The sequence below is a fragment of the Grampus griseus genome, assembly GCF_964374135.1.
Source record: "Grampus griseus genome assembly, chromosome: 4".
Taxonomy (NCBI): domain Eukaryota; kingdom Metazoa; phylum Chordata; class Mammalia; order Artiodactyla; family Delphinidae; genus Grampus; species Grampus griseus.
This window is the reverse complement of record NC_138997.1, coordinates 142,500,767-142,514,235: the sequence shown is the minus strand read 5'-3', so window position 1 is coordinate 142,514,235 and position 13,469 is coordinate 142,500,767. Positions and strand designations below refer to the sequence as shown.

The following is a 13,469-nucleotide window of genomic DNA, read 5'->3' as shown; positions in this document are numbered from 1 at the left end:
AACGCCCAGCCTGGACCGGGGGAGATGGGCCTCCGTTCTACCTGTTTGCAGGGTACCTGGCGCTGCAGCAAGGCCACCCGTTCCTCCAACTCCTGGATCCTACTCTGAGCCCGCTCCCGGTCAACCCTCTCCGACGTGAAGTCATCCTTGTACGCAAGGATCTGTGAGGAGACAGACACTCAACCGGTTGTCAGACGGCAGCGCCGTTTCTGCTCAGAGAAAGGCCCCCAGCGCCCCCCAGCACCCGGCCCCGGGGTGGGGGGCACCTGCTGCTCCAACATCTGCACCCGCTCCAACGCGGCGTCCCGGGCCCTCCTCACGGCCTCCAGCTCCCGCCTCGCTTCTGCACAGTCGTTGATTTTCTCCTCCAACTGTGTGTTGAGCCGGGAGATCTCCTTCCTCATCAGCTCGGGCGGGGAGGGCCTCTCAGGCTCGAGGGGGGCCTGCAGCCCTCTCAGCTGTGCGTGGAGTCCCCTCACGTACTCATCCCTGCTGGCGTCGTAGCGCTGCCACTTGGCATTGAGGTCTTCCACCTGAGGAGGCCGGAACGCTCACGGTGGCAGCGGCTGAGAACCTGCTCTCAAGCCAACCTGAACTGTGAAGCTATTCACTAGCAACAAGGAGCAGAGTGAGTCTCCCCTTAAATGAAAGTTGCCTCAGGAGACCTCCCTGGTGGCACAGTGGTTAAGGATCCGCCTGCCAACGCAGGGGACACGGGTTCGAGCCCTGGTCCGGGAAGATCCCACGTGCCGCGGAGCAACTAAGCCCATGAACCACAACTACTGAAGCCTGCGCGCCTAGAGCCCGTGCTCCGCAACAAGAGAGGCCACAGCAATGAGAAGCCCGCGCACTGCAACGAAGACCCAACGCAGCCAAAACTAAATACATTAATTAATTAATTTTAAAAAAATAAAAGGAATGAAGGCCAAAAAAAAAGTCTCAGTTTGCTCTGTGCAGAGGGGACACTAGGACGTGGCAACAATGGCCACAAACAACTGCCGTAGACAGAAGCAGACTTGCTACAGTTTCCCACCGTAAAAGCTGTACTTGACAGTAATTCTTGTACCTCATTTATCCACATGTGAATTAACTTGGGGCCGGAGAATGACAGGCGTGTTCTACGTGTCCTTTCAGGCAAATATGTCGGGCCTACAGGGACTGCGCATATCAGCCGGAGTGGCCTGAGGGCAGGGGCAACCCCTGGGCACAGCCGAGGAGAGGACCCTCATCTGCGGGCCGTGAGGGGAAGTTCTTCCCGAGGGGCATCTAACAGACACTCACGTGAGTCACCTTCTGCTTCAACAGTCGATTCTCCTCCTGTAACTTCGCAACAACCGCGTGGACAGAGCCGTCCCCATCTGCACACGCTGGCTGCATAAGAAAGGGACGGAGAGCAGACACCGTGTCACCGAATGTGACTGTCGTGTGCGGCAAGAGGGTAGGAAGCCACACCTGGAGACTGAGGGTGCAGATGGTCACTGCAGCCCGCACTGCGGCAGGTGGGACGTGCCCCTTCCCGAGGGTGGGGGAGGGGTGGTCCTCGCCCCGCCCGAGCCCACCCCACGCTGGGGCCAAGCCTTGCTCAATCTTCTCATGCCTGAGACTTTCCATCATCACGGGAGTCGGGAGGGCAGGAAGCTTAATCTCACCGTCCACCAGAGAACCTTCCAGCCCAGGGCCACAGGGCCGCCAGGAGCAGGCCCGGCCAGGGACCTGGCTCCCTCCCTCTGGGCCCACCACACTGTCGTGTCACGTCACGCAAGCAGGGTTGACCTCAGTGATTCTGTACACGGCAGTCCACCCGTGCCTCACTCGGGGTCTTGGGACTCATGCCTGGAAACCCACGTGCCAAACCAGCCCTAACGGCGGTGGGCAGAGCTAGCCGAAAAGTCCATCTGAATCCTAGGAATCCAGTGCATTTAACAGTACGGTGGGCTGTATGCTGGTGCCGGTACTTTTGAGAATTCCCCTCGAATGACAAGGGAACTACACGTCCTAACCCAGCGGGCACCGGGAAACCCCGGTGACTCAGCCGAGTCCAGGGCTGAGAAGTGACGCGGATGTAGAGCCTGTTAAGAGCTCCGGCCCCACCCCTGCCCGGGCCAAACACAACGTGCGGCTGTGTTCAAATCCCCAGAGGGAAATGACACAGTGACTCAAAATCCCAGAGTCACAGCCTGCCCCCAGAGAGCACTGTGGTATCTGAAATGTGCCTGTGTGCTTTCTGAGGTTCCCTTTTCGTGGAATCCACCCGCGGAGACGGGCGGTTCTCAGACCGGTTCTCAGACCAAGGTTCTCCCCAGCGGGCTTCCCAGTGGAGCTGCTGCTAAGGGGCTGGAGGGCCTGTCCCCGCCTCCCCCGCGTTTCTGAGTCAGCCTGGTTGCAGCCTCTGAGGATCAGAGAACTGCCTAGAAAAGAGTAATCTGGGCTGGGCGGGGCAGGGTGTGCACTGCGTGGAATCAGACAGGCAGGGAAGGCAGCCTCGCCCCGTGCTCCCAACACCCCCAGCCAGGAGCCCCCTGATCTCCCAGGTAGGGAATTCCTGATGCTGAAACCACACTGTCCCCTCCCCACCAGACCGCGCACACAGCCACAGCCCAGCTCCACGCAGTCCTGTAGGCCGCCTGCCCCTGACCCCGGCCCGGCTCCCTCCCTGCTGGCCCCACCCTGCCTACGGCCTGGCCAGGGGTCACAGCGCCAGGTACACAGAAGGGCTCCGTGTCCTCCCTTCACTGCAGGAGGGCCCCGGCGAGGCCAGCCCTGCTGAGACACATGGAGCCCTCCCCCGCCCCGGCCCGCCCAGCAGATTCCTCACCACCTGCGGCCTTTGGAGGCGCTGCCCCTCGCCCGCCTGCACGCGTGCCAGCACCTGCTCAGGACACCCCTCCCGCCCCTGCTCTGACTGCTTCGTCCTCAGCGAAGGCTGATGAGACCACAGTGCCATCTCCCCACGAGGACCAGGGTCACCTGCAGGTCTGGGGGTGGCAGCTGGTGACGCAGGCCACCTGCTTCCCTGTCACGTTCTGCACCTCCCACCGTGCTAGAAGAAATCCCCGGATGGGCGGGCTTTGCTGCAACCCTCACTATGGAGAGCAGGGGGGGCCCTGGGCGCCCCTCGACCTCCATGACGGCTGAGGGATCCTGAGCGCGAGACGAGGCCTCCTGCTGCACCTCGGTCCGCACCGTGGCGTGCTGACACCGCAGCCTACCTCGGGGCTCCTCTCCCCCGCGTCCCCCTTTGCGCGCTGGCGTGCATCCAGACACTCGGCCAGGTGCTGGCACATGTGGGCGGTGGCGGCCAGCGTCCTGCGCAGCTGATGCGTCTCGTCGGCCAGGGAGCGGCACAGGATGTCGCTGGCGGCCGGGGCCCGCCCCTTCTGGGCCGCGCCTCTCCTCAGCAGGGCCACTTCCTTCTGCTCCCGCTCCGGCTGGCTCATCAGCTGCTTCGTCTCCCTCTCTTTTTCTTCTAGTTGCTCGGAAAGTCTCTCGATTTCCTAAGGGGCAGATTTAAAAGCACAGTTGATTTGACTATAAGAAGCAATATCAGGAACAAACATTCCTAGAGCAGAAGTCCAGCACGGACACCCATCAGGAGGTGATAAACGCGCTCATTTGGAGGTTGGCTTCTGAACGAATAATTAACTTTGGAGTTTTCAGCCCATAAAGTTCTAACTGAAACTTCATCTAAAATTCTATTTTCATGAGCAAATTCATAATGTTAGATCTTACATCATCAAATTACTAAGTGCGGCAATTCCAAATACTTCTTGATGAGAAGGGTAGAAACTCCACTGCAGCGGGTAGCCCCCCAAAAGATATGCCCACGCCCTAACCCCCGATACTTGGGAATGTGACTTTACTTAGAATTAGGGTCTGTGAAGATGCACTGAGCTAAAATGAAGTCATACTGGATTAGAATAGACCCTAATCCAATGACTGGTGTCCTCATAAGAAGAAGGAAACATGGACACAGATACAGAAGACGGCCACATGTCGACAGAGGCAGAGACTGGAGTGATGTGTCCGCAAGCCAAAGAAAACCAGGGATGCCGACAGCCACCGGAAGCCGAGAGACAAAAAGAAGGCCCCTCCCCCAGAGCCTCGGAGGGAGCACATCTCTGCCAGCGACACCCTGATCTGGGGCTTCCGGCCTCTAGAACACCGAGAGATGAAGCATCTGCTGTTGTGAACCACCCAGTTTATGGTACTTTGTTACAGCAGTTCTAGGAAACTAAGATACCCAACCCCACTTAATTTTTTTAAAAAAGTCCTTAAAATTACAATTTACTTTAAACCCAGCCTTAGTTTTGTGCTTTCCCATTTTCAAAGTAATCACCAGCATAAACAGTACATAAGAGGGGTGAAGCAGGATGAACCAGTCCATCCTACAAATGAAAAAACAGCTTCAGAAAAGTCAGGGTTGAGCCTGAGCTCCACGTGAGGAAGTGGCAGGAGAAGGATCTGGGCTCCACGCAGGCGCTCAAGCTCACCTCCTGCGTGCTCACGAGGAGGGATGGACCCCAGGAACCGAGAAGCTTCTTAGCACAGTGGAATGGAATACAGGGCCAACATTACTAACGGAACCCTGAATTACTACTCTCTTACCTGCTTTAAAATGAAAACATGTGCATGGTTATAAAAAATTCAAACATACAGAAGGAAAGCAAATGAAAACTTCAATTCCTTTCTCCCAGCAGCTCCTCTGCCCCCAGCTTCACTCGCCAGAGGCAACTACTCACTATTTGGGCACGGACCTTTCCAGAGTGTTTATAAGCATCTATGACACATGTACTTTTACACAAACGGATGCTACAACACGCTTTTCTCCTCCTCAGCAATATACCTTATTCCACAGCAGCACAGAACCTGCCTTGTTCTTTTCAACCACAGCCTGGAGCTTCACAACAGATTCCAGATTTACTGAACACACACCTTCAGCTGGCAGACATGTGGCTGCTTCCTTGTGCCCTTATGCAAATACAGCCACGGGATAAATGCCCAGAGGTCACATGGCTGGGTTAAGACTGGGGTTAAGAAATAATTCGTGGGGTGGACCTAGAGATGATCATACTAAATAAAGTCAGAAAGAGAAAGACAAATACCATATCATACCACTTTATATGTGGAATCTAAAATATGGCACAAATGAACTTATCTACGAAACAGAAACAGACCCACAGACGTAGAGAGCAGACTTGTGGTGGCCAAGGGGGAGGGATGGATTGGGAGTTTGGGATTAGCAGGTGCACATTATTATATAGAGAATGGGTAAAGAACCAGGTCCTACTGTATAGCACAGGGAACTATATTCGATATCCTGTGACAAACCGTAATGAAAGAGAATACAAAAAAGAATGTATAGATGCATGTGTGTGTGTCACTGAATCACTTTGCTGTATAGTGGAAATTAATGCAACATTGTAAATTAACTATACCTCAACAAAATAAATTAATAAAACAACAAGTGGTGGATCTCAGGAACACAGCCAGTCTCCGGGTCCCAGCCCGGCTCCCTGGGCCCGCGCGCATCCACGAGGCAAGGGCCGCTCCCTGCGCTCCTGCACCCAGACACCCCGTGCACCTGTGATAACCAATTCATGGATAAGCCCAGCGTGTGACCGAACCACTCCAGCCAGGTGACCCAGAAATCATTCTGGAAACCTCCCCCTCTCTCAGGAATTTTGTTTGGCCGCACTGCGCAGCTTGCGGGATCTCAGTTCCCCAACCAGGGATCGAACCCAGGCCCTTGGCAGTGAGAGCGCCGGGTCCTAACCACTGGACCGCCAGGGAACTCCCTCAGGGAGTGCGTAAGATTCCTCTCCTTCCCATTTTCCTTGGACTTCGCTCTAGAAATGAACAGAAAGAGAGGAAAGAAGAAAAACTGCAGTAAGAGTGACCGGTTTGGCTCTCTTAGCAAAGGCCTAGAGGAAGAGGCTGTTCTAGATCTGCACTTCACAACAGGGACTCAAAACAGGAAAGAGCAGAGGCCTGGCAGATGGCGAGGCAGACCGTGAGGGCGGCGGGGGAGATGAGGAGGTCAGGCCCCGGCAAGTGGGAAATGTCCACCACCGAGTGCGGAAGAAGTAGCAGGACTGGTGATGACGGGTGTGACACATCACTGGGAATGAGCCTGTCAACTGGGACTTCCGCTCCAAGGCGTGTGGCGCTGGCACTCCATCACGCCATCACACCTCCCTGCCCTCGACTCACAGATGTCACAATCTCAGGGGTACCAGTCAAGCCAGGTGAGACCCACTCTTGGAAGGTCATTACTTTCATTTTTCCACCTTTTGGCCCCGACGACCTCACCCCTGAACCAAAGGAGGAGAAGAGGCGTCTCTCTGCAAGCTGGCCGGTCGGCATCCATACCTCCTCCCAGCAGACGGCCCTTCGGCGCCAGGCTGCACCTGCAGGACTGGGAAGGGGGTGCTGGGGGCCACCACGCGTGGCCTTCTGAGCCTGTCCACATAGCTGGGGCTGCCGGCTGGTGCAAAGTCACTTGGTCTGGGTGAAGCCACGTCCACACAGTGCGATGGGGCATTCACAGAGCTGAGAACCAACTACAGCCTTCTTAGCATAAAATACCATAAACAGGAAAAAGAACACCAAACCCCAACGAAAGCTCAGGCTCTCACTGCTGATTGTTTCCTGGCCTTGGATTTATTTGTTCTCTTTAAAAACTGGCCGCTTCTGAAGGCAGTGCCAGCTGGTCAAGGCCCCTGTCCCACGTCCTTACCATGGAAAACGCAGCAGGAGCCCCTCCCTCCAGTGTCACAGATGCCAGGCCCGCCACGGCCCACCCTTCGCCTGGACTTGTCTCCCCCTGCCAGCATCACAGCTCTGGGGTGGCCTTGTCACTACTGGTGGGATAGACACGCCACACTCCCCCGAGCTGGACCTAGTCGCCCTCCACAGTGGCTCAGAAGTGTACCTGGAGTAGACACGGATGGTAAAGAGAGACCTGCCCTGAGAGAGGACTTTCACTACATTTTAGAGTTATTCAAATCAAAAGCTGTGATTTCAGGGCTTCCCTGGTGGCGCACTGGTTGAGAGTCCGCCTGCCGATGCAGGGGACATGGGTTCGTGCCCTGGTCCGGGAAGATCCCACATGCCGCGGAGCGGCTGGGCCCGTGAGCCATGGCTGCTGAGCCTGCGTGTCCGGAGCCTGTGCTCCGCAACGGGAGAGGCCACAACAGTGAGAGGTCCGCGTACCGCAAAAAAAAAAAAAAAAAAAAAAAGGAGGCATAGCCTCTTGGACTTCATCCCTTTATTAGTCTGCTCGGGCTGCCGTAACAAAGTCCACAACCTAGGTAACTTAAAACAACAGACATGTATCCTCTCACAGGCTAGAGGTCCAAAATCCAGGTGTCAGCAGGCCATGTGCCTTCCGGGACTCTAGGGAAGAATGCTTCCTCGTCTCTTCCAGCTTCTGCTGGTTGCTGGTAACCCTGGGCTTATAGATGCCTCCCTCCAATCTCTGCCCCCAACTTCACATGGCTGTCTTATAAGGACACCAGTCACTGGATTAGGGTCCACCCCAGGCCAGTAGGACTTCATTTAAATTTATTACCCCTGCAAAGACCCTACTTCCAAATAAGGTCATAATCACAGGCTCCAGGTGGAAAGGAATCTGGGGGAGACACTCTCCAGCCCAGCACAGTCCTCTCCTCTCTCCTCCCCGGGCAGCTCTCAGTGGCTGGCCATGTGCAGACTGCAGCAGCAGCTGAAGGGGGAGTAAGATAACAGGGGCAAGCAGGGAATTTAAGAAAAGTCAATTCACTGGGCCTTCACCACAAGTGCCATGCGCTGAAGGTGTAGCAGGGGAGGCACTGATGAGGACGCAGCACACCTCCTCCCCACTGGAAGAGTGCAGGGGGGAGCAGGCAAACAGGTAGGACAAAAACGAGCACGGCCTGGAAGGTTCTGGGAATATGGCAGAGGAGGGAGCACCGGGAATCTTCTCCTCACCTGAAAAACAGTGCACTGGCAGAAATCTGTCTAGTGTGACTGTTTTGGATCTCAAGTCCTAAAGACTTGCAACTTCCATCTGAGCACTTGGACAGTAAATTGAGGTTAATTTCAGTCAATTTCAGCTCTTCCTACAGTAGCAGCTACCCATCCCACCCCTAGCCATGCCACTGGAGGCCATACACCTGTTTCTGGAACAGCCTACACACAGCTTGCAGGAGCCAAGGTGGGCAAAAAAGACCCTGTCCTCCAAATACTGGGTATCTGCTCTGACCTCTGCGTCCCACTTCCGATCACAGAGGTGTGGCCAAACAGGCAGGCGGCCATTGTTGCACCTCCCCCATTGCTATAGGACCCTCCCCCTCCAGCTGAAGTGCTACTGGATTTAAAGGGCCAGTGCCCTTTCCTTCCCCTTTTAATTTTTCTTTTTCTGCTTCAGGGAGCCAGACATTAAAGATTATGATATTCAAAAGCAACTACATAAAAGGGGAAAACTTGAAAGTGACCACACATTCCCAGTTACAGGCTGAGAAAACCTTAATTTATGCCTCAGGCTGATCCTTGGTACAGAGACGATCTACAACAACCAAAGAAAAACAAAAACAGCAAATCCTAGGCAAGGAGAGTAATCTGATTTCCAGAGATACCACATTACTAGATCCAAACGTCCAGTTTTATTTATTTATTTTAGATGTTGGGGGTAGGAGTTTATTAATTAATTTATCTATTTTTGCTGTGTTGGGTCTTCGTTTCTGTGCGAGGGCTTTCTCTAGTTGTGGCAAGCGGGGGCCACTCTCCATCGCGGTGCGTGGGCCTCTCACTATCGCGGCCTCTCTTGTTGCGGAGCACAGGCTCCAGACGTGCAGGCTCAGTAGTTGTGGCTCTCGGGCCTAGTTGCTCCGCGGCATGTGGGATCCTCCCAGACCAGGGCTCGAACCCATGTCCCCTGCATTAGCAGGCAGGTTCTCAACCACTGTGCCACCAGGGAAGCACCCAAATGTCCAGTTTTAAACAAACAACAACAAAAAAAGCACAAGGCACTCAAAGACACAGGAAAATATGGCCCATTCGAAGGAAAAAATAAAACAGAAGCTGTCCCTGAAAAAGACCTGATGGTGGATCTTCTAGACAAGGACTCTAAAACAACCATGTTAAAGACGCTCAGAAAACTAAAAGAAGATATGGAGAAAGTCAAGAAAGCAAGGTAGGAATAAAATGGAAATACAAGTAAAGAAATAGAAAACCTAAAAAGAAACCAAAAAAATTGTGGAGCTAAAAAGTACATTAACTGAGATTTTAAAATTCACTGGAGGTACTCAAAGGCAGATTTGATCAGTAGAAGAATCAGCAAACTTGAAAACAGGACAATGAAAATTATCAAGATTCAAGGAAAGTAAACAGAGCCTAAGGGTCCTGTGGGACACCATTAAACACACCAACATACACATTGTGGGAGTCCCAGAAGGAGAAGCGAGAGAGAGAGGGGTAGAAAGAATACTTGAAGAAATAATGGCTGGGGCTTCCCTGGTGGCGCAGTGGTTAAGAATCCGTCTGCCAATGCAGGGGACATGGGTTCAAGCCCTGGTCCGGGAAGATCCCACATGCCACAGAGCAACTAAGCCCATGCGCCACAACTACTGAGCCTGCACTCTAGAGCCTGTGAGCCACAACTACTGAGCCCATGCACTTAGAGCCTGTGCTCCACAACAAGAAGCCACAGCAATGAGAAGCCTGTGCACTGCAATGAAGACACAACACAGAAATAAATACATATAAATAAATAAGCAAGAAATAATGGTTGAAAACTTCCCAAATGTGATGAAAGACATGAATCTAAACATCCAAGAAGCTCAATAAACTCTAAGTATGATGAAGTCAAAAAGACCAAGACACATTATAATCAAACTTTAGAAAGCAAAAGATAAAAAGAGGAATCTTGAAAGAAGAGAGAAGCAACATGTCACATAGAAGAAATCCTTAATATGATTAGCAGATTTCTCATCAGACACTTTGGAAGCCAGAGGCAGTGGGCCTATATATTCAAGTGCTAAAAGAAAAAAAAACAGCTGGGGACTGCCCTAGTGGTCCAGTGGTTAAGAATCTGCCTTCCAATGCAGGGGACGCAGGTTCGATACCTGGTCAGGGGACTAAGAACCCACATGCCGTGGGGCAACTAAGCCCACGCGCGGCAACTACTGAGCCCATGTACTCTAGAGCCTGTGTGCCACGACTGGAGAGCCCACGTGCCACAACTACTGAGCCCACGCACTCTGGAGCCCGTGCACCACAACTAGGGAGAAGTCCATGTGCTGCAACTAGAGAAACCCGCACGTCGCAACTAGAGAAGCCTGCACGTCACAACTAGAGAAGCCCATGCACTGCAACAAAAGATCCTGCATGCTGCAACAAAGATCCCACGTGCTCCAACTAAGACCTGATGCAGCCAAATAAAATAAATAAATAAATAAATAAATACTTCAAAAAAGAAAAAATACTGTCAACCAAGAATCCTATATCCAGGGCTTCCCTGGTGGCTCAGTGGTTGAGAATCTACCTGCCAATGCTGGGGATACGTGTTCGAGCCCTGGTCTGGGAAGATCCCACATGCCACAGAGCAACTGGGCCCGTGAGCCACAACTACTGAGCCTGCACATCTGGAGCCTGTGCTCCGCAACAAGAGAGGCCGCGACAGTGAGAGGCCCGCGCACCGCGATGAAGAGTGGCCCCTGCTTGCCACAGCTAGAGAAAGCCATCGCACAGGAACAAAGACCCAACACAGCCAGAAAGAAAGAAAGAAAGAATCCTATATCCAGCAAAACTGTCTTTCAAAAGCAAGGGAGAAATTAAGACATTCCCACATAAACCAAAGCTGAGGGAGTTTGTTACCACTAGACCTACCCTGCAAAAAATGCTCAAGGGAGTCCTGTAGAGTGAAATGAAATGACACTAACTCAAAGCACAGTAACTCAAAGCTATATGAAGAAATAAAGATGTCAATAAAGGTAAAGACTTGGGCAATTATAAAAGCTAGTATTATTGTAACAACAGTTTATAACTCTTCTTTTTTGTTTTCCACATGATTTAAGAGACTAATATAAATATATATTTTTTAAATTTTTAGTCTACAAGTTAGTATTACTGTAATTTTGATTTGTAACTCCACACGTTATTTCCTACATAATTTAGAAGACTAATGCATTTAAAAGATTAATTTATGTTTGAGGGCACACAATGTATGAAGATTTAATTCTGTGACATCAACAACCAAAAGGGGTGGGGTTTAGCTATAAGGGAGCAGGGGTTTTGTATGTTATTGAAGTTAAGCTGGTATAAATTCAAATTAGAGTGTTACAACTTTCGGATGTTAAACGTAATTCGCATGGTAAACACAAAGAAAATAGTTACAGAATATACCCACAAAAAAATGAGAAAGGAATTTAAATATTTCACAATTTAAAAAATCAAACCTAAGACATAGTGGGGCTTCCCTGGTGGCACAGTGGTTGAGAGTCCGCCTGCCGATGCAGGGGACACGGGTTCGTGCCCCGGTCTGGGAAGCTCCCACATGCCGCGGAGCAGCTGGGCCCGTGAGCCATGGCCGCTGAGCCTGCGCGTCTGGAGCCTGTGCTCCGCAACAGGAGAGGCCACAACAGTGAGAGGCCCGCATACCAGAAAAAAAAAAACAAAACATAAGACATAGTAATGCAGAAAATGAGAAACAAAAAAAGCTATAAGGTATACAGAAAACAAATAGCAAAATAACAAGTATTTCATCCATATCACTAATTAAATGTAAGTGGATTAAAATCTCCAATTAAAAGACAGAGATTGGCAGTATGGATAAAAGCATATGATCCAACTACATGCTATATACAAGAGACTCACTTTAGATCCAAAGACATATATAAATTGAAAGTAAAAGGATGGGGACTTCCCTGGTGGCACAGTGGTTAAGAATCCTCCTGCCAATGCAGGGGACGTGGGTTTGATCCCTGGTCTGGGAAGATCCCACATGCCGTGGAGCAACTAAGCCCATGCGCCACGACTATTGAGCCTGAGCTCTGAAGCCTGCAAGCTACAACTACTGAAGCCCATGCACCTAGAGCCCATGCTCCACAACAAGAGAAGCCACCACAATGAGAAGGCCATGCACTGCAACAAAGAGTAGCCCCTGCTCACCACAACTAGAGAAAAGCCCACGTGCAGCAATGAAGACCCAACGCAGCCAAAAATAAAATTTTTAAAATTTTAAAAATAAAAAAGAAAGTAGAAGGATGGAAAAATATTTACATTCCATGCAATTAGTAACTAAAAGCGAACAGGAGTAGCTATACTAATATCAGACAAAATAGACTTTTTTTCAAAAAACGCTACAAGAGACAAAAAAGGATGTTATACATTAATACAAGTTTTAATACAGCAAGAAAATATAACAATTATATACACTGACGTACCTAATAACAGACAGGCAAAATATATGAAGGAAAAACTGACAGAACTGAAGGGAGAAATAGACAATCCTACAATAACAGCTGGAGACCTCAAAACCCTACTCTCAATGATAGAACAACCAAACAGAATATACGTAAGGAAATAGAGAACTTAACACAATAAATCAATTAGATCTAACAGACATCTACAGAACGCTCTACCCAACAACATACACATTCTTCTCAAATGCACATGGGACATTTTCCAGGACAGACCATGTGTTAGGTTACATATTAAGTCTCAAAAGATTTTAAAAGACTGACATCATACAAAGTATATCCTCCCCAACCACAACAGAATGAAGTCAGAAATCAACAACAGAAGTAAAATGAAGATTCACAAAACTGTGGAAATTAGAAAACACACTCTTAAACCAATGGATCAAAGAAGAAATCACAAGGAAATTAGAAAATACTTAAAGGCAAATGCTTAAAGTGAAAACACAGCATACCAAAACTTGCAGGATCCAGTGAAAGCAGTGTTAAGGGGGAAATCTAAAGATATAAAACTTACGGGCTTCCCTGGTGGCGCAGTGGTTGAGAGTCCACCTGCTGATGCGGGGGACGTGAGTTCGTGTCCCAGTCCAGGAGGATCCCACATGCCGCAGAGCGGCTGGGCCTGTGAGCCATGGCCGCTGAGCCTGCACGTCCGGAGCCTGTGCTCCACGGCGGGAGAGGCCACAGCAGTGAGAGGCCCGCGTACCGCGAAAAAAAAAAAAAAAAATTTATATATATATATATATATATAAACCTTACATTTAAAAACAAGAAAAATCTCCAATCAACAACTAACTTTACAACTTAAGGAACTAGAAAAAGAAGAAAAAACTAAACTCAAAGCTAGCAAAAGGGAGGAAGAATAAAGATTTGAGCAGAGACAAATGAAATAGAGAACAGAAAAACTACTAGAGAAATCGATGAAACCAAAAGTTGGTTCTTCAAAAAGATCAGCAAAATGGATAAACCTTTAGCTAGACAGACTACAAAAAGAAATACAGAAGATTCAAATTC

The 13,469-nt window shown here is 50.3% G+C and overlaps 1 protein-coding gene across 4 annotated transcripts in view; it reads right to left on the bottom strand.

Annotated features, from left to right (window-relative positions):
* Positions 1-13,469, bottom strand: part of TNIP2 (TNFAIP3 interacting protein 2) — a 31,781-nt gene that overhangs the window by 8,993 nt on the left and 9,319 nt on the right. For 2 of the 4 annotated variants that reach the window (XM_082652675.1, XM_082652673.1), the window contains exons 2-5: positions 3,210-3,494; positions 1,282-1,371; positions 267-533; positions 42-161 (exon numbers count right to left, since the gene is read on the bottom strand). In XM_082652675.1, coding sequence (XP_082508801.1) covers positions 42-161; positions 267-533; positions 1,282-1,371; positions 3,210-3,494 — 762 coding nt within the window. Of the gene's footprint in view, positions 1-41; positions 162-266; positions 534-1,281; positions 1,372-3,209; positions 3,495-12,972; positions 13,179-13,469 lie in introns of those variants that run through there. The other 2 variants (XM_082652676.1, XM_082652674.1) reach the window with 2 other exon arrangements.